Here is a 21,851-nt window from a genome sequence, read left to right on the forward strand (position 1 = left end):
TTGTTGATCTTTTCCCTTGTGGATAAATCAAATTGGAACCTAGAGCAGAAGCTTCATCACCAGGCTTTTTTACATCTCAAAAACAGAATTGAGTCAATTCAGGAGTTGAAGATTTACCTGCTGTTTTTGATAAATGCTCCCAATCAAAGACAACAAATCGAAAGTTTGAGAACATATCATCTTACTCAATGTCTTGTGGTCTCATTTACTTATAAACAACAGAAGCTTGCAAGTTCGGCGATCGTTATTGTTATTTAGTTAGAAAAATAGAAGTTCTAAAACGAAAATCATTACTTTAGAAAAAAACATCCTTTTTAGCTGATGGTTGATATAAAACAGAGATAGGAAAAATAAATTCCAAATTAGACCAAAAACTAAATTAAAATCTTTCATTTTTATTAACTCCGAAGTAGCAACCACTTGGCATCATTTGATTCAAACAATCAACTCGCAAATTGTCAAAGGATGAACAGATAATAATCTGCATAGAAAGAAATGCATGATTGATCGCAAAGCGATGACTGATTATTGAGATATTCTAAGGCACAATTATGATGAACTCAGAATTCAGTGCAAATGAAACTGCCTCTCTACTGAAATTAACACATAAGGCAAGGGGTTTAATGATTGTACCATCTCTTAACTATCAAACATAAATTGCTAGAAATTAATTGCAATCAATCAATTGATCGTTTACTTTCGCAATTTTAAAAATTGATTTTTACATGGCAATTAATTATAGTTTTCAATTCCAATTGCAGTTCCGCTAATGTTTCGTCAAAGTTGCAATGAACTAAAAGAAAAACGGAATTTTCAGTCCACTTTTTCTAAGCAGAATTTATCTGCGCCCGCAGACAAATTTTTTACATAGGACCTATAGAGCTGTCTACAAAAGAACCTTAATGTACGAACCCATTCCTCAAAAAACCCCGGATCCACCCCAGCAACTTTTGATTCTATAGTTTTGTAATTACAGTTAAACGTTGAGTTGCAATTAATTTTTGATACTGACCAAATTTATGTTCATGATTCATTTTCGACTTCACTTTTGGGCCATTTAATCTCCAGCAATTTTAAGCAATGCAGTTAGTAATCTCCAAGATCCAACGAAGCTCTTTTAGAGCCTCGACACACAAGAGCTGAAATGTTTAGCGTCGGAGATACCATAATTTAAATGCTAAATTTGAAATGCTTATTTTAAAGCTACGGATCTAATTAAGGCAGGATTTTACAAATAAATTACATTATTACGATCATAAGAGTAGATTTCACAAACTATTAACGCCAAATAGAGTTAACAATTCTCATTATTAGTCCTAAGTTTCTGTTTATGGCTGTGCGAATTCTGAACTGTTAAAAAATTGTTCTGTTTATTATTACCAACGTTACTCGTTGAACTGTTTTCTTTATTGTGACCTTTTGTGGTTTTCTTGTTTTTATAGACATTAATAGCAGACAGTATCTGTTGCCGATTGGTTGTTTGGCCGATTCCCATTTCGTCTAAATCGTCTTCGGTCAAACTGAACAGCACCTCGCGGTCTACCTCTTGCTGGTCAAAAATGTGCTTGTACTTCATCAACGCTAGCTCGGATAAAATCTGACTCATCTCCGAAGGATTCGTACTTTTAGTTCCGTTCGAAGTTGAGTTCAAATTGAGGCGATTCGAGGACATCACATCGTCGGCAGTGTTGACTGAACTCTCAAACGAGGACCTCCCGTCGGTTCCTCCATTTCGAGGACTAGACCAATGTCCACTTCCCATCGCCAGGTGTTTTACGTTACTCATTACAGGCGAACTTGGGATCCCAGCATCATTCGAGGGTCTCGGAGTAGCACCGGTTCTGCTGTTTTTGGGGTTTAAGTTTGTACTGTGCGACCAATTAACTTCGCCACTAGAAATACTGCTACCGAAAGAACCAATTCTAGGCCGCCCATGAACACCACTATTAGTCTTGCTTCCCTGGTCAATTTTATTGGAAACACCAATATTATTATTGTTCGTTGAAGACTGAAAAATATTTAACTGATATCCGCTTGACGTTGACTGCAATGGTAAAGGTGAAGCCACATGCTGAGAATTACCAAAATTGGGTTTAGTTTGAAATAATGATTGGTTCACGCGCGATGACGTAAGCAGAAGGTGCTGCTGCCTTTTGCTCATATCGCCCGAAGATTGAGGTGACATGTAATTAGAGTGTTCGGAAGCTTCGAATTTAACAGGTTGATTCGAATTACTACTTCCACTATTGCTTAGATTGTGGTTTGATTTCTTCGGCTGCAAAAACTTTGGCGGATTAGCTTTGATAGGTTTGTGGCGCCGGGGATAGCCGGATGAATTGCGGTCGAACCCTTTAGTAAAACTGGATTTGTGTCTGGACAATTGCATTTTGCGACTTGAGTCTATTGACGAAGGCACGGGGTGAAAAGGCGGCAAAACTGGGGCAAGCTGTTTCGTAGTCTGCACATGTATCGGCTCATTCTGCATACTGTACATAGACGGCGTGGAGAAAATTCCACTATCTAATGCTGAGTCATCTCCAGGGTTGAAGTGCATGTCACTTCTAGACGGTTGGTCGTGGATCGAAACCCAGCCTCCGACCTGGGGTTCAATGAAACTACTCTCGGCATCATTAATCGGCATGGCACTCACTCGATTCATGTCAGTTCTTCCAATTTTGATGTCTTTCAGCTTGTCAGTGAATTTGTTCCACAAATTCTTAACAGAGCCGGAATTTCCAGTTTTTAGATTTCCATTCGTAAACGCATCTTCGTCTTGCTGTCGATTCAGACGATTTATAACAGGTGTGCTATTTGTTCTATGAGATGCTTTTAGTCGATCACTGGTAGATAAATATTCAAAATCACGAGCCGAATTCAGAGCACTCGAATATCCCGAAGCTCTACTGTCGGCTCCGTTTCCGATGTTACTCGCCAAGAGTGAAATGATATCGTTTTCTATGATGTCATCCATTAAAGATGCTATATCGAACGCACTTATGTCCTGGTGCGACCGAATTGAAACATCGGCGCCTGATTCTATCAGATACCTGACGATATCCGCTTTGTTGTGATACGTAGCTTGCATCAAAGCGGTCCAGCCCGACAAGACATCTCGCTCGTCCAGATTGGCTCCTTTGGATACCAGAAGTCGCACTATGGATAAATGCCCAGCAACGCATGCGTACATGAGAACTGTAGCTCCGTCTTCTGTGTTGCGTGCGTGGATGAGGTTCGGATCATTTTCCAGTGCATCGCGTAAGCTTTTGAGGTTCCCTTGAACAATTAAAACGACTTATCAGTTGCAAATAAGGCGTGCATACTTTTTGAATCAATTAATTAATAAGAAAAATATATATACTACAGAAGGCCGTTTCAGAAAAATTTCCATTTCGACGCAGTTTCTGTTTCAAGAAAAAAGATTAAAATGCGTTTTTTTAGCTTAAAAACAATCAGTTTTTGTGCTGTTCTTAAAAATGAGGCCTATATTACGTCGGGTGAATTTTTTTGATCTCTCGGCTTTTAATTTGTTCACATACCTTGTTTGGCCATTTCTATGATCGGATGCTCAATAGGGTGAACTTCGACAGCCAATGCTGCGGACTGCTTATCTGTTTTGGCCTTCAAGATGGCCTTGCTCTGTCTACTCTTGCACATGGAGGCCAGATCCAGGGCAGTCCTGTTGTTAGCATCCACTGCTGTCGTGTCAGCGCCTTCCTTAAGGAGAATCTCAACCAGTTGAGTCCAGTTGAAAATCGCACTCAGACTCAAGGGCGTCTGGCCATTGTAGGAATCTTTCATTTTTAAAGCAACTGAATGAAACGCGTTCATAAGTTCTCTCAGCGCTTCTACATTACCCCGGACACAGGCGGCCAACATTGGGTTAAAAAAGGATTCCTGTGACTGGTGATTGTTGGGTTCTTTCTTCGGTGGTAAAAACTGAGCCCCCGATTCTATCAAGAGTCTCACTATGCGTTCACTGCCGTTGAAGCACCCAAGAGTCAACGCTGTACAGTTGGACCTATTTACAATATTAACATCGGCTTGTGATTGAATCAGTGCCGAAACTACATCGCTATGTCCCGCATAACATGCCTGCATGAGTGGGGTCCAGCCCTCGTCATTCAGTTGGTCCAACGGAGCTCCTCGTTTCAGAAGACACTTCACGATATCCAGGTGTCCCGAGGCACATGCATAGTGCAACCCAGTATTGCCTCCGTCATCTTCCGAAATGGAAGCGAGAATTGTGCTGTCCTGGTCTAGACAGCTAATGACGTCATTCAACCTGCCCTTGGCACAAGCGACGTGGAGACTGGAAACGGACACTTTTCTGTTGCACTGTGACTGGGGGAAGGAGGTCATTTGGGGTCACGTTACCATTTCACACTGAAACTGAACTAGAAAATCAATTCAGGTGCAAGATGAACTATCAGAAAAATCCCATATCTATGTTTATTTTTTGTAACTAGGAAACCTTATCCTGACGGAGCTTTTACGACAAAATTTTAGCTTCCAGCTCATATAGTCGAGCATAAATAAACTGCTCTACAAAACTCATTCATTTTTCAAAAAAAAATTTGCTAAAAACTAAATTCTCTAACAATTTATCTATAGCACCACCGAGGATTAAAAATATGATAGGATATTTGGCACCATGTTTGAAGACCTCCTTTCCATGTGTGTTACCGTAGTTTCCACTTTGTTTCGTTTGGTTACGATAGCAAAAATTGTTATCCAACACGTCTTGAAACTCGCGGAAGACCGGAGACTTTGTTTGACTTAAGTGTAGATGCTTGGTAGCCATTAGCCCTTTTATTGTGACGTTTTAAGTTGACTTTTATTGTTCAATATTGACTTCTGAGGTCAAAGTGGTCTTGGTGAATGGAGTGCCGCTATTGCTTCTGATATGGGTGGTACATTGCTCTTGCCCGGGTGTCCGTAGTAGCTCAGTTTGCTATCCCTCGTTTGGAGATGGTTGTATGATGTGCCTATCTGGTAGCCGCCGGACACTTCCAACTGACTCAGCACCTATCACAACATTTGCTTATAGTACTTGAGGCTTTTGAAATTGTGTTAACGCAACAAAACTCTTGATAAGAACACAGCCAACAGACAGTTGGAAAAGAGTCAATGATCGCAAGTAAACAGAAAAAAACGTACAGACTTACTTAGAGAAAAAAAATTCAACTTTCGAAATTTAAAGAAAAGATAGATGGCCTTAAAACTGTTTGAATTTTTATGATTGAAACTTTTTTGATACAATCAAAACAAGTTGAGAAAACTGGATAAAATTTTTATTTCGCTGGGAAATTCGATAACTAAACTCCAGATTCGAAACTAGAAATCGATCACAATTTTTGGCGATCTTTACAAGTTTGCCTTCCTTCAAACAAAAAAGCACTGAACTGAAAGAAAAAATTAAAAATCAAACCGCGAAAAATCAAAATTGAAGTCTTTACCTAAAAAAAATAATTGCGACCTATATAAGAGTTTGAACTAATTTAATCGAAAATTAATAACATCCTTCAAACTGCAATGATATAAATTTAAACACAAAGGCCATGACAAGATTCAAAAAAGCGATAAAACGACAAAAAAGCACCTTTATGAAGTGAAATACGAAAAAAAGAACGCTCGAAATAGTAAAACTTTACTCCGTATCGGATCTGAACCTGCAAACTCGAGATTTGGAGTCTCACGCCCTGCCCTATCTACCACGCATGCTTAACAATTGGCAAACTAGTCACAAATCGATCAGATACACATGCTAATAAATTGCTAATGCCATGCTGCAAAAGTAGCACCAAATACAAATAGACACAATTTTTCATGCAATAAATTGGAGTCTAACAAATTAAACGCTTAACTTAAACATAATGGGGTTGTAGGCTTTTCAGTTTACTCCATGCAAAGTTAGTGTGGATGCGTTTGATTTGTTAGACTCCAATTTACTTCAAAAAATTGCGAGATCTAGTGTTAGAAATTTTCGGAAAAAACGTTGATTAGGAGTCTCAAGTCCTCGCATCTGCGCCTGGGTCGCTTGGAAGTAAAGTAGTGGCCCAGCTAAAGCTGGATCTTCCTATTCTAATTAGTTAAACCATATATTGTACTGACACGAAAATGCGTAATTTTCGACATTTCAATAAAGCCTAAGTTTCTCTGCTTAAGACTTCTCACTCTTTCAATTGAAGTCTTTATCTCAGATTTGGCCAGGTAGTTTTGAAAAAAAAAATAAAGTGAAAAAATCCAAAAACTGATCAAAAATTCGAAAATTTGACTTTTCTTAAATCAAACTTTTAAATATATCGAACAAACACTTTCCAAAAAGCCGGCAAAATTTCACAAAGTGGACATTTTTTAAGGCCAGATTTTCTTGAAAACACAGGGCAAAGCCGCTTGCGCAGAAATAATTGCATAACTGATTTTAGACTAAGTGCTTAACCTCAAGTTTGGCGGGGTAAGCCCATTTTTGACATGTTAAATTATTTAAAAAAATCTTTCATGTCAAAAATGGGCTTTTTTGAGGCAATAACTTTTGTTTTACTGATTTTAGGGAAAGGCCGCTTAAAGAAGGGAGATTTCCAAAATTTGTTATTTTGATTGACACCTTTATCTCAGATCTGTACATTTAATATTTTTGAAAATGAAAAAAAAATCAAAACAAACAGGCCAAAAACCCCCTTCTGAAAATTTCGAAGGCCGTAGAACGTGGCGTAAAATTAAAAGATACTTGCGAAATATGCAATCACATAGAAGTTCAGCCGATTTTCCATTGGTACCATTTTTTTTCAAAATCAGTACATTAGTGTTTGAGATTTGAAATTTCTGCGAAAAGTGCAAAAATTTTTCAAAGCGTTGCAAGGAAAAAAACAAATCCCATGCATTTTAATTATACATAATTTTTTAAACAGAACCTAAGACTAACCGAAAATAAAACAGCAACATATGAAATCTTATGTTGACTTTTCTTAAAACAGCAAAAATACCCCAATTGAAATCTTTCGAAGGCCGTAGAACATGAGGTAAATTGAAAAAAGACTAGAGAGATATGAGACCTAGGGGCGCAATAGCGTCAAACTAAAAAAACTAGAGCAAATGAAAAAAAAAATCAAAAAAAGTAGGCCGAAACCCCCCCTTCTGAATCTTTCGAAGGCCGTAAAACGTGGCGTAAAATGAAAAGAGACTTGGGAAAAATGTCACATAGAAGAGCAGCCAACTTTCTGTTGTTACCATTTTTTTTAAAATCAGTACATTATTGGTGTTTGAGAAAAACTGAAATTTCTGTGAAAAGTGGAAAAACTTTCCAAAGCGTCGCAAAGAAAAACGAAAAACAACAAACCCCATACATTTTAATAATACAATTTTTAAACGGGGCCTAAAACTAGCCAAAAATAAAACGTCAACATATGCCATCAAATTATTTATGCTTAAGTGAGCTTAAATATGATTAAAATGAACTAGTTTTATTCGCGACTCAGGTTAGAAAAAAAAATTCTTCGCTTACGTAATTATTGTCATGTTGTTTGAAATAAATAGCTTTTTCGGTTTATTTGATGAATTAAAAATGCATCAACTAAGTTATCTCAAAAATAGACCCCCCAATAGTTAAGATCCACCACCCCAACGCTTATTTTAAATTAAATTTGCTAAGCGCTGCGTGTAAAATGCTCTAATCTGATTGGCTGAAAAATCGAGCTCAGAACCAAGTTAACATCCTCCCCCCTAAAGGCATTTCGGGGGGGGGGGGGGGAGGATGTTAACTTGGTCCATACTTACTGTTAGAATTAGCCACATACTGTGCCTCGGTTTTTATTACGGACCACAGCATTTTTGAGGGACCAAACAAGTGAAATAGTACCCAAAGGGGGGAACGCTTTGGGTCGACAGGGAGTCGAATTCCTGAGGGCGGGAAGCGTCCCCCCACCTCTCTAAATCCGCTGGCGGGGTGAGGTACTATGCGTCAAGACCACAATACCTCGCCCTTAAACTGAATTAGAGAGAGGATATTAACTTGGTTCTGAGCTGGAATTTTTAGCCAATCATAATCGAGCATTTTACGTGCAGCTTTGCAACGCTAAGCAATTTTAATCCAAGGAGGATCTTAACTTGGTCTATTAAGGGGGTGCGGGGGGGGGATTGTGGTTAACTTGATTGCAGCTTATCCGCCCCTTACCACGATGATTTGTCTGTGAAGTGGGGGGACGGAATCGAAGGTGGTCAAGTGTCCCCTGGTGGCGACCACATTGTAGCTCTCCATACAGTCATACTTGATCTGCAGATACTGTTCTGGGTCCCTGTTCTCAATTGCCACTATCGCCCCCGACCACCCTCCACTCACTCTGTACACTGAACAGCCAGTGCGGACTGAAACACACACAACTTATTAATTATTGCCCCCTGGTCGGGTCTTAAAACTCAAACGACTCAATTCAATGCAAAACATCTTTGGTTATGTGATATGGAATCAGTGATGTAAACAAAAACACCAAAGTTCCGATTGTTCAGATGCAAAGTTCAGATTGTTGCCCCCACTCGAAAGTGAGGTTGAGAAAAAGAGATATGGTCTCAAGTTGACCCCCTGCCCGGATTTCCATAGTAAAAGGCGATGGAAGTACGCGAGAGTGACAGGGAATCCAGAGTGTAATAATCAATTAAATGGTAGCTTAATTCCAATCATTCTCATAATATTATAGTACTGTCGTAAACCAAGTTCCATTACACTAACTTCAATATTTCATACAATTGACATTTTTCCAGTCTCTATATGTGACGCATTGCATAATACTCAAAGAACTAACTTGGATGATTCTACAACCTGGTGAATAAATGAAAAGCTTAATTTATAGAGCATATTGTGAATAAATGAGTGACGGCACATGAATTGAGCGTACTGATAGGGATTTTCTGTCATGTCCTATGACAATGGCCATGCATGGACTAATCGATATTGGTAGTATTTCTCGACAATTTGATCACTTTTACATATGCATTTTATCTGTGCAGTATATCTATGCATTATATCAACGCCACAAAACGAGCTATTCATTCTTTTTGAGAAACATTGCTTTTGTTTGGCATTATGTTACACTTAAAGTTATAGTAACCCAAGGTGCCATGGTGTAGTGGTTATCACATCTGCCTAACACGCAGAAGGTCCCCAGTTCGAGCCTGGGTGGCATCACTTTTTCCTTTCCAACATCATTTTTAACTAATGTTTTCTCGACTTGAGAATTTTCGGTACTACTACGAAGAGTGTTGTTCCCTTCAAAATAACCAGGTCCCTTGAGAATGGGACACGTAGAGCTCTCGGCCTTCCAGTTCCCCCCTTTCAAATTCAATTTTGAAAAGTCTATTTAGCGTTGTCACAATGCAATGAAATTTGGCGTGGTGAACAAATCAATTCTGAACAGATTTGTTCTTCATACATTACAGCGTAACATCACGCATTTAGCCGTAATAACACGTAAAACAAACATAAAACTCGGTATTTTGAAAGGGGGGACTGGAAAAGAGCCGAGCTCTCAAATCGTTTAAAAATTATGATTTTGCCATTCAGAAATATGTCGCAGTATATTTTCATACAAATTTTATGTTTTGTTACTTTGCTACTTCCCTCAGTAGGAAGGAAAGAAGGACGATTATGGCATAAGGTAGGGCGGAAACCCCGTTATATGGCCATATATTTTGCGGAACCCCTGTCCCTTACAAATTTAAGGTAGAAACTTAAAAAAAAAGCCAAAATTGAGTTTTTATGACAAATAAGTTAATCCAATTATGGTTGTTAAACCGTAAAATAAGTTGAAGCGAGCATATTTCTTGATAGATATACACAATATAATAGTTACCAGGGGCGGATCTAGGATTTTCTCGAGGGGGGGGGGTGGATTTTCAAAAATTTTGTCGACCTTTTTTTTTTTAGGTCGACCGAACTTATTTTCCGAGCTCTCCCAATCTCAAAGCGCTAAAAAGACTGTTTTGGTCAAAGTGTCTGCGCAGCAGGCAAAATTTTGAAAAACAGGGCAAAAACCGTAATTTAATTTCAGGTATAATTTGTAGGTATAGGATGGGAATATGGTTATCGGAAATTACGAGCTGGATAAAACTCAGGTGTGGTATCAAAGCTCACTGGAATAAAAACTGAGCTGACGCTGTGCTCAAATAGCTGTTAATTATTGTGTAGTTCTAAGATGGTTCTAATGTCGAATAACTTAAGAGGCCAATGTTTATGGAAAATTTCATCTGAAACACATGAAATAATAATTAAAAAAACCCTTTTTTTGGCATAATTGACACTGGGGCAAAGCGAAGATTCACTTCACTTATGACCACTAGAAATCATTATAAGGACTAGATTTGAATAAAGTATCAAGAACTAGCTCTACTATTACTCAAAACACTAGACGCGAAAAAGAATGCAACGACTCTTAGAATGCAGAAGAATACTTGCGGCATATCTTAATGTAGCAGGGAAAACAAGCTGACCCAAAATGATGTAGGTTCCGCTAAGTCGTAAAAAAAATTGAAAACTTTCAGCTTTTTCTCGATTTGTATTGAACCGAGAGTAATTTGAAGAAAAAAAAACTTGTCAAAATAATTACATGATTAACTTATTAAATAGTGTCTTTTTAGAGAGACATGTACTCCGAGGGGTAGCCGTGTGTGACCACCAATGGTATACATTATTGGAGCCAGCTGTCTTCATAAACTGACACAATCACTGACGTACAATAACAGGAAAAAATTCAAAGCCCAATCAACCCAACCTCTATCAGCGGACTTTCCTTGAACCTCAACGCCAGGAATCCCCTCAAGGTAGTCCAGAATTTGTTCAAAAATCAAGGCGTACTTCGACAACGCAAAGATATTATCATCTGGCACGATATTATCAATAATAGCATCACCGCCCACTCAGGCAACTATTGTCCAATCCGAGACATATACCGACCCCTTAGACTATCGAAAACCTCAAGAAAAAATACAGTATTGAAGCAGTTGTGTACACCCGAAGGCAAGGGACTCCAGATCTCTCAATCGCTTTGAGAGATAGTGGAATTCTGATCCTAGAAGTACGGAAAAATCTGCTCCTGAGAAAAGAAAAAAGAAATCCCGAGCTTCTATACGAACTTACCCGAATCCACCCCCAAACAGCAATTGACCATTAACTGGTTTCAAGAGTTCTGCGCAACAGTCATAACTTACGTGGACTTATTCGCAAGAAACGATCAAAGAAGAAGATAAACAAAGCACAGAAAGACAGACAAAAAAAGAGAGGGGAAACCAGTCGAAAGAAAAACCAGGAAGAGAAGGAAAGCCAAGAAAACCTGAGTAGGAGTAAATTTTTCTCTTTTTCCTGTGAATCCGGAGGTGGAAAACCTTGGAATCGCGGAATACAATAGAAGTTTGTTTGTGCTTACTCACATCCTGTTTGGGCCAGTGAATCTAGAGGTTAAAAACCTTGGAATCGCGGTTCTAAGCAGCAGTTTTCTCTTCTTCTAGACCCAGCGAATCCGGAGGTGAAAAACCTTGGAGTCGCGGTTGTGAAAAATCTATTTTTTCGAGACATTTTCAATCAAACCCAGTGAATCCGGAGGTGAACAACCTTGGAATTGCGGGATTGAGCGGAAACGCCTCCTCTTTCCTCTATCGAAAATTGCAAAACTTGCACCAGAACTATTGGTAAACGTGAAGCCACCTTCTTTTGTACAGCATGCGGCGATACAATGCACATGACCACAGCGTGTACAGGCATGTCCCATGAAGCCATAATGGGCATCCAAGAAGTTAGTCAGAACGAGCTCCTCTTGTGCAGCAAATGTGTACAGATGAACAAACGCGACAGCATAATTGATAGACTCGCAAGCAGTAAAGAACAGCAAAAGCTACAAGAAAAGGAACTCACAATGAAAGAGACTGTTGACGCAATCAAGGAAAAACTCGAACAGTTCGGAGATATACGAAGTCAACTAGAAAGCCTACAATCTGAAGTGAAAAAACAGGTCACGACCTTCGCTGAAAAAGTGAAAGAAAAACCCACAAAAGCAACAACTACTCCCAAAAAGGAAAGTTATGATGGAATAAGACTTCGAGGAATACCTGAACCAAATGGGACGAGCGCCCGGTAGCGACTAGAGAAAAACGTAGACGAAGTTAAGAAAATCGTTGATTTCTTGGAAATAGATTGCGTGATTGAAGATGCAAAACGGGTGGGCAATTATGACCAACCAAAAATCAGAACTCTTGTGGTAAAGCTTGTCAATGAACACCATCGTCGACTCATACTACTATCAGTCAGCAAACTGGCTTCATATACAAAAGAAGTATATATGAGCAAAGAATTGAACCCGGATGAACAAAAACTAGAAAACAATGCCCTCAAACTGAGACGACATCTAATTCAGAAAGAAAATATAAGCTCGAAAGATCTTCGAATCCGGAACTTAAAGCTACAGAAAAAAGAAAGCGATCAATGGCAAAATGTTGAAATTGTAGACACTAAAGCAAGCAATAAATGACTATACACTGACTCAAACAGAAAATTAAAACTCTTAAACTTCAATGTTAGGAGCAAACTGGAACTAGACAGGAGAATGAAATTGGCAAACGCGATAACCACACGCGACTATGACATTATATGCATAACCGAAACATGGCTCACTCGAGAAGTTCCAGATGAGGCCTTGTTTTTTCCTAACTAGAATATTTACAGAAGGGATCGTGAAAATATCTCATTATCCTCAAATCATGGCGGAGTGCTAATTGCTATCCGCGGGTTAGCTCACAAACGAATACTTATGGAAACTAAATTTGAGTGCGTCATAGTACAAGTCTACAACTCAAGCGACTCAATACTGAAATGCTGTGTATACAATCCACCCAAGCAGAGTTCCTATCGAATGCCTACACAGGATTTTAGAATTACTCTTGAAACCCTTGACAAAATTAAAACCGCTCAAAACTGCAGCAACATTATCATCACTGGCGATATAAACTTGCAAGAAACAACATGAGAAGGTTTATCCTCTGAAGACGAGTATGAATCGGCGCTACTAGAAAAACTGGAGGACGAGCTTCTACCAAGCATTACCAAATAGAAATGGAAGAAATCTAGACAATTTTTTTTACCCAACTAGCAAAAAACCCTTGAACTCTCATGTATCGATAGCGAAATTGAAACAAACTTCTCCACATCTGGAAAAAAGTGCTCTGACCACTTCTCATTCCGGACAGTGTTTTCGTTTGAATTTAAACCAATCAGGCCGTCACCCAAGAAAATGTTTGCTTTCAAAAAAGCTAACTGGGAGCAAACGAACATGTACATATCAGAACATCCATTCATTCCATACTGCTTTAGCAATATTGATGAACTAGTGAAACAATGGTACATATGGTTACAAAAAATTATTGACGAAAAAGTACCAAGAGTCATGGCATATCGATCAAGCTTACCACCCTGGATCAGCCCATCCACATCACAAATAATTAAGAAAATTGCCACCATGAGAAAGAAACACGAAAAAACCGGAAAACTGGCCGTGCTTATCAAAATAAAGAAAAATGAAAGGAACCTCAGAAACGAGATGTTGAACGACTAAACTATTTACGAAGAAAAAATTTTTTCAAGCAGAAGAAAGTCTTTTCTGTAGAAATATCTAAAACCGCTGCAAAAAATCAAACAGTTCCCAGATGAGATGTATTTCAAACAAGGTGAAGACAAATCCACGATAGCTCGCGATAACAGTCAGAAATGCGAACTGTTCAACCAACTCTTCTCAAGTGTATTTACACCATCCCAAAATATAAACATCAAAGATTGCAAAAAGTCAGCCCTGAATACAGTGCTGGTGACAGAAGAAGTAATAAACAAAATCCTATTAGGTTTAGATGTGAACAAAGCCTGCGGACCCGACAACATCGGTAACATCTTCCTGAAAAACCTTCCACGTTTCTCAAAAGGAATGGAAAATTATTGAAGTTACACCTATTTTCAAGGAAAATGACAAAACTGAAGTTACTCAATACAGGCCGATAAGCCTACTAGCCAACGTTTCAAAAACTTTTGAGAAACTTATCTTCAATCAAATGTATCTCCACTTCGAGCCTAGTTTCCATCGCGCTCAATACGGCTTTATGCACAAGAAATGGGCAGTACTGCAACTCCTAATCTTCGTTGATAACATTTCTAAAAAGATTGACCAAAATAAATCCAGTGACATCAGCTTTCTCTACGTTGACTTCAACAAAGCCTTCGACAAAGTGTCTCAGCTGAAACTTGTTGAAAAAAATCTAGCCTTGGCATCGGAGGGAAACTCCTGGAATTAATCGTAGGCTACCTAACAGAGAGGAAACAGAGTTGAAATTGGATGTTATAAGTCATCCATTTCTCAATGCACTAGCGGTGTTCCCCAAGGTTCTATCCTTGGACCATTAATGTTCCTGGTATATGTGAACGACCTTCCTGATGGCCAGATGGAATAGTACACGGAGAAGCCTTCGGTTATGCGGATGATTTTAAATTGGTGACCACATCTTTAAGCAACGCAAAAAAGGCGGCTTCACAAATAGAAAAATGGAGCTTCGAAAAAGATGATTCTCAATGTTGACAAAACCAACATACTGTGCATAAAAGGAGAGACATAAACAAACGGACGATTTAAAACCGTCACATCACAGAAAGATCTCGGAGACACCATGTCTAACAATTTATCCTGGAGTGAAAACTGTAGTAGGTGAACACTTAAAGGCTGGAGGTCTTTATACTTCCTCATCAGAAATACTTCGAAAAATGCATCGCTAGAGACAAAACTGAATGCCTACGCAGAATATGTAGTACCAGTGCTTACTTACGCATCGCAGGTATGGTACCCCTCAAAAACTGAAATGAGGAAGATGAAGCAAGTACAGAGGAAAGCCACCAAATGGATAACCAACGGGGCTGCAGATTATAAAGAAAGACTTCTCCGCTTGAAAATATTACCTCTATCAATGTACATGGAAGTCCATGATATTCTATACCTCATCTCTGTGGTAGAAGGAAACTATGAGGCTAAAAACATGCCAGTGACAAAGAGCCGTGGACGGCTTACAAGACAGCAGACCGAACTATATATCCCCCAACAGCGCCTCAAGAAATGCGACGAAAACTTCTGGATCCGTGCACCAAAACTGTTAAATTTAGTGCAAAGAAGCCTGTTTGCAAATGAAATCATCAACAAAAAAAGAATCGCCAAACTATACCACGCATTCTTCCGTGACAGATTCAACGAGATTGACTCTTACTCGTGGAGAGTGCTATGCCCATGTGGAAACTGTAATCCCTTGAAAAAACTCGTGCTACTTGAATACTGAGGGGTGAAAACTCTAAAGCAGATGCTCTAAATCCTATACTACTACTACTACATCTAAAAGGATGGAAGAAAATTTACCAAATGGTAACAAAGCCGACAATGCTTGAGCTTACACCCAATGATCCGGGAAAAAAAAACTTTCTATGGTACCCACTCAATAAATACACGCAACACAAGAATCTTATATTGCTGAAATTTTCCCCTTTTTTCGCTTCAATTTTTTTCCTCTTTAAATCATTAAATCTTATTTTTTGATTTCTTGATTAACTATCGATATTAAAAAATAACAGAAGTCATGCAGGATCAGAGACGCCTGAAAACGGGCTGCATAGTTCCACGGCGTTATCGCAATGAGATTTCGTTTGGTTGTAAATGTAGTAACTTTTACAATGAAAAGAATCTAATTTGCAAACAGTTTAATATAATATTATTATTGTTATAAATCTTTCACTCAGAAAACGACGCAAACGCCACTAAGCTGATATAACATCAACTGAAACTTTTAAAACCGAAAAAAATCGCCAATTTAATTTAAAAACACCCAATTTCATCGCCGATTTAATTTAGAGTTTCAACAAATCAACACATCAAATTCGGGTCCTTACAATTATAGTGAAACTCCGATTCAATTCACAATTTCAGAATTCACAACCCAAAACAAAATTGGTGAGCTCCTATTTTAAATAACTTTGGAGCCAAAGAGCGTCCGAAAAATTACTCGAAACTCAAGAAAGAACTGACATTGTCTTCTCTCTATGCTGCTTCGCTATATCTTCATTCGACACAAACTTTTTTGACCATAGAAAAGAAAGATAGCAGGTCAATTAAGTTCGAAACAATTTGTCTCCGCATTTCATTTCTAACAGATTTGGGGCAAAAGAACTTTTTTACATTACTCGAAATTGAATTAACAAACTATCTGTCTTCTCTCTGCACTTTCTTCATTCTATACTGCTTCGTTAGTTTGAACGTTAGAAAAAGCTCAGTTAGTTTTTTTTGGTGCGAAACAGTTCTTTAAAAAAGTAGTCGAAACTGAAGAATGAACTCACTGTCTTCTCTCTGGCCTGACTCATGTACTGTCATCCACAGACTATCTGCTAGAGTGTGTCTCCCCAAGTAGAATCTGTCCACATTCACAATACTAATAGAGTGGAAGGTCATCGTGAATGCAGGCATGCAGTCCTTCACCTAAACCAACCAACCTCACAACTGAAACTCACTTCAAAAACAGCTCTTCGCTCCTTTTCCTAACAACCCCCACCCCACAACAACCCTCTACTTAGCACCAATTTTATGGTAATATTAACGACTAGTTCTACAAGGTTACGTATGAAGATTTCCATTTTTTCCAAAGTCTGGGGGTACTGTAATGCTAGGGACAAAAAAACGAGAGACGGAGCAGAGGTACACAAATAAAATTGTTTATGCTTTTTCATCTGGGTTTAAATTTGAGCGCAGTCGCAAGAAACTTACTGAATTTTAGTTTCAAAACAGTTCTCAATTTCAAAATGATGTCAATAGGAAAATTTGTATCTTGCTAACTATTTCCTAATGGTACTTATTATAGACTCCCTATAATTTTCATCCCCATAAAGGACAAATTCAACGGTAAAATTAAACAATAATACCAATTTTGTACCTCGTTCCGCACTCAGCTAGATCATAGCTCACTAGATCATAGCTCGTAAAAGTATTTAGCATAGATTGTTTCAAAATCAATCATAAAAGCAAAATCCTTTCTAGACTTCTTTGAAAAAGTGGCTTCGCGGTTTAATATAGCACCAGCTTGTGTAATAAAATCATTCATTTATCTGTTCACAACATCGACATGATTGCACGCACCTGTTGCTTAGTGGGCATGCCCTGGTCACAGTTGTAGTGGTTGAATGCAACAGGGACCACGAGATACATACCCGGCTCATATAGATGACTCACGCTCACAAAAGATCTGAAAGGAAACAAGATCCTTAAAATTGAGAAAAATTATCCTCATAGCAATAATCATAGCCAACAGAAGTTCTAACAAAAAAAAACTGTTTCTTTAAAATAATAATGAAAACTGTTTTTCAAGATGAAGCAAAAAGTCAATATTTTGAGATCTATGCTATCCTAAGACTGAATGGCAATCAAAAACATCTGCAAACCCTTTCAAAACCAGATTAAGGGCTGATAGTTCCATCTCTAAATGAGCGTAATAATAAAATTGATAGCAATAACCATAATAATTCTTAGTTATCAGAGTTGATTATCAAAAAGGACTCGTGTGATCTCTTCTGCTCATAATTGGATACAGATTTCACATTATTACCTTGTCAGATTTAACGAAATGTACCTAAAACTAACTTTAACTGTCGTTTACTGTGTGCTGTATGTCTGATCGGAGCCAATGTCTTATCATTACATCTTATAACCAGCACTCCCAGATCCAGACATCTAGTCTGGTTCCTCTGTCTGTTATTCTTCTGGAAAACAGTCACTACCACTTCTGTAGGTGCAAACACTGTCAGGACTCCCATATGTTGAAGAGTAGTAGCCACAGATGGCAAAGCGCCATTAGTCTTGGCTAGATTCCAGTCGTGATTCAATCTACACAAGTCAACGCTATCGTAGAACTTGATAAAATCAATGTAGTCCATCCAAAACACACCTTCACCGTTGCCATAACCACTCAATTCATCTCTCAAACCACTTTCACGCATTTCTCTGGATTCATCCGACCAGGCGCCTTTCCACGAAAATCTTCCCCAGGGATTACGTAACCTCACCAAACGTCTGCTATTTGCTAACCGGACGTCTAATACTGAGTAAGCATGTCGCGACAGCAGACCCCGATCATTATACTGTTGCTTGTCCGTTTCCATGTGGCCTCCACCACAAGAAGCAGCCATGATATGACCAGCTTGACTTGCACTGATCATTTGACCCCAAATCAACTCGTGATCCGGATCGTCTTCATATTTTATCTTCTGCAAATTGATAGTCTCACAGGGCGCACCGGTTAGAATAGACAATCCTTCCAGGCACTTTCCCGCAACTAATGCTTCGTAGCATCCGAACAATTTGGCACATGCTTTCTCAACTAGCGGGACCCATAGCTGACGTCTTCTACAGTCGGAATAAACTAGACGGCCGTTTTTTCCACATGGGAGCATATCATCGACAGTCACCAGCATCCAAGTTCCTTCTCTGCACAGCCTCACTTGATAAACGCCAGTCGGACAGTATTCATTAAGAGGAAACATTTGCTCCAAGAAACTGGGTTTCTCCGCCAGCACAGCCAGAGAGCTGAGGAGCCAACAGTTTCCCAGCAGACCCTGTATGATGTCAGATCCTTTTGGGTTCCTGAAGATAGTCCAATCCAGCTGGCATCTTGATGGCTCTTTGAACTCGCCTGGACGTAGCCATTGGTACACCTTCTCGTCTTTACTACAAATGAAAGCAACAAAGCTTCAATATCTATCTTTCAATCAAAAATTCAGAAAACTTTCGAGACAATGCTACACTGCGGACTTAGAGCTGACTCGATATCAAATTATCAATTAATAGGTAGCTGCTTCATTTTTATTCCGAATTGCAATTTGATGTCGCAATTCACGCATCATTTTGCGTAACTCTTCCTAATATCTGTCGCACAGTAAAATTTACACATCTCCCTTGCCTCTAAATCAAGTACGCACTTCGCTTGCCTTTAAATCGAATAGAGAAATTGACAGCCAGTTTGACATTTACCTCTGGGACTCGTGTTGTCTCGATGTGCGCATGGGGTGGACCCCGTTGAAGTAAAGGCTCTTGGGCGTAGGGGGGAAAGAGTCATCGACGAAAGTAGTCTTGGCTAATTTGCACATTTTAATGATTGCACTGATGTCTTGTTGGGCATTTCTCACGTCTTTGCTCCTCCATTCACTTCCCAGTATGCTAGTCTGTCTTTCCAACCGCGGAGTACCCGATCTCCCTGTTTAAATTAGAGTTTCACTAGCTAGGTTCAAAATACCTCTTTTAAACCCCTCAGAGCAAGCATAATCAGAAATTTTGATAAATTCACTGGCAAGAAAAATCAAAGTAACGTAGTTGGGGAACTTCGTGAGTTACTTATTTGTAGCTGCCAAAACCATTTATTGTTTCGATCATTGAAAATGAGGAACTTTGTCTCCGGGTAAGTTTTAGCTTTTTTTTCTAGATTTTCTACGCACAATCAGGTACCACAAATAATAATCAGAAGGGGCTGAGCGTTTTATTGTGCTAAAGCTATTTCAGTCGTTATTCGGACGTAATTGCAAATATTTTCCCAGTGTCGAGAAAAGAAAAAAAAACAGTTTAAAATTTCCGAGCGCGAGCAGGTCTTGTAATTTGCTTATTACAGCTTATATTTCGACTTAAGCCGTGAGAATTTGATTTTACTCGATTCTGTACCGCCTTTTTCCGAGAAAAAATTTTAAATTTGGAAGTAAATATACCAGCAATTTTAAAGGTTACGAAGTGTGAAGTAACTGAAGTGTAACCCCATCGACAATAAACCAAAACACCACCACCCACCATCAATTTCTGAACATCTGGAGGTGATGGTCTTTTTGAACTGTTCATTAATTTTTGAAAACACCGAAATACTTGCCAGGTGACTTTGATCGATTCCTTGATCGGCTCATGATTCTCCAGTCCCTTTTTTATGTTATATCTTCTAGACAGCCTACTCTGAGCAGAGTAAACCTCATCTGAAAATGTAGAGAAAACTTATAGGGATGAAGAGTCTTTATTAAACTAAGTGCAAAACTGTTTTTAACACAGAGGTGGGTGGCGGTTCTCTTCACGTTTACAAATATACTGTACAAAGAGATAATTGTAGGGACTAAGCTGAGCTTCGCACCACTTGCGATACGGAAAAACCACCGAATAAACGAAATGAAAAAATACCAAAAAACGACATTTTCCTGTGTTTGTCTCAAATGTAACTCAATTTGATGAAAACCTGCGGCAAAACACAATGGCCAGCGTTCAATCAGCATTTAAAAAAATTACCGCGTGGTAACTATGCAGACAGCAAAAACAATTAGAAAAAAGCCAAACGAGGGATTTTTATACAGCAGAAAACTCCGAAAACTGGAATTTTTTTTCAGGTATGAACGAAATCATAAGCAGTCGTCTCAGACATGAAACCCAAGATGAAATAGAATGTCATTGAAGGAAGTCTTCCAAATTGAATGACATGAGGACTCGGTTCTCTAGCGTGCTGAGTAAAAACATTGGAAGTTTCTATGGCGTAAGGATCCAAGCGTCAGCTGAGGCCTTCGACCTCGTTTCAATACCTCTGAGACACGTTACACAAAATCAAGTGGCGGCGAGGCCTAGCCAGGTTAATCAGCCAGCTACACTAGTGGACAAAATCAAGCTCAAATTCAGGTTTTTCCTCTCTAAAATGACTGTTTCCAATGTCCAATTTGGACAACATTTACTTCGAAATTCAGAAAATTTTTTGTATCGAGCAAGAGCAAATGATCAGAGCTACCCGCTATGACGTTATGAAAATAGGGTTTTAAATACGTATCAATGTAATCGGGGTCTGACGATTTCCACATCTGCACTAAGTTTTTCAATCCGCGTGAAAAAGTGAGAAACAGTCAACTTGAATAAAAATTTTCACACTTAGTTCAATTTTCTAGCTAAGAATGTTCAAGTCGCCCGAACAACTTTTTACTCCGCTTATATGAGAAAGAGTTCACTACAATGCGAAACTTAAGGCAGACGAGGAAATATGGCATTTTCAGACACGAATTACAATGGTAAGTCTTCAAAACCATATTTTGACACAAAGGCGAAGCTGCGCTTCGCCAAAACTTACGAGAACACTACAAAAAGCAGCTCTATCAAAGGAAATAAGAAAAAGTAGAAATAAGCCCCGAATTAGCAAAAACTCGGCTACTTGTCGGATTCGAATCTGCGACCTAGCAAATTTGAGTCTCGCGCACTAACAACTCAGCCACGGATGCTTAACATCTCCAAAAACTAGCCACCAATAAACGCAGCTACATATGCTAATAAATTGCCAATTCGATGCAGCAAAAGTAGCACCAAATATTTTGACACAAAGGCGAATTTTGACACAAAGGCGAAGCTGCGCTTCGCCAAAACTTACGAGAACACTACAAAAAGCAGCTCTATCAAAGGAAATAAGAAAAAGTAGAAATAAGCCCCGAATTAGCAAAAACTCGGCTACTTGTCGGATTCGAATCTGCGACCTAGCAAATTTGAGTCTCGCGCACTAACAACTCAGCCACGGATGCTTAACATCTCCAAAAACTAGCCACCAATAAACGCAGCTACATATGCTAATAAATTGCCAATTCGATGCAGCAAAAGTAGCACCAAATATTTTGACACAAAGGCGAATTTTGACAAAGGCGAAGCTGCGCTTCGCCAAATCTTACGAGAACACTACAAAAAGCAGCTCTATCAAAGGAAATAAGAAAAAGTAGAAATAAGCCCCGAATTAGCAAAAACTCGGCTACTTGTCCGATT

The 21,851-nt window shown here is 38.9% G+C and overlaps 2 protein-coding genes and 2 non-coding genes across 4 annotated transcripts; 1 reads left to right on the forward strand and 3 right to left on the reverse strand.

Moving 5' to 3' along the window:
- Nucleotides 1-771: 771 nt before the first annotated feature.
- Nucleotides 772-4,385, reverse strand: LOC134848242 (ankyrin repeat and SAM domain-containing protein 6-like). The gene is made up of 2 exons (XM_063865626.1): nt 3,537-4,385; nt 772-3,273 (listed from the first exon to the last, which is right to left on the reverse strand). Exons 1-2 carry the CDS (start codon nt 4,357-4,359, stop codon nt 1,295-1,297), a joined length of 2,802 nt encoding a protein of 933 aa, XP_063721696.1. The 5' UTR covers nt 4,360-4,385; the 3' UTR covers nt 772-1,294.
- Nucleotides 4,386-4,599: 214 nt separating this feature from the next.
- On the reverse strand, nt 4,600-20,052 carry LOC134847642 (calpain-15-like). The gene is made up of 7 exons (XM_063864794.1): nt 19,951-20,052; nt 19,071-19,293; nt 17,685-18,767; nt 17,184-17,289; nt 16,391-16,529; nt 8,171-8,361; nt 4,600-5,025 (listed from the first exon to the last, which is right to left on the reverse strand). The coding sequence occupies exons 1-7, from the start codon at nt 19,982-19,984 to the stop codon at nt 4,861-4,863; spliced, it is 1,941 nt and encodes a 646-aa protein (XP_063720864.1). The 5' UTR covers nt 19,985-20,052; the 3' UTR covers nt 4,600-4,860.
- On the reverse strand, nt 8,523-8,639 carry LOC134849793 (U5 spliceosomal RNA). Its single transcript, XR_010163782.1, has one exon. It is a non-coding gene; the product is annotated as a U5 spliceosomal RNA (small nuclear RNA).
- Trnav-aac (transfer RNA valine (anticodon AAC)) lies at nt 9,106-9,178 on the forward strand. The gene has a single exon. It is a non-coding gene; the product is annotated as a tRNA-Val (tRNA).
- Nucleotides 20,053-21,851: the final 1,799 nt, after the last annotated feature.

The sequence above is a fragment of the Symsagittifera roscoffensis genome, chromosome 6 (genome assembly GCF_963678635.1).
Source record: "Symsagittifera roscoffensis chromosome 6, txSymRosc1.1, whole genome shotgun sequence".
NCBI classification, from domain to species: domain Eukaryota; kingdom Metazoa; phylum Xenacoelomorpha; order Acoela; family Convolutidae; genus Symsagittifera; species Symsagittifera roscoffensis.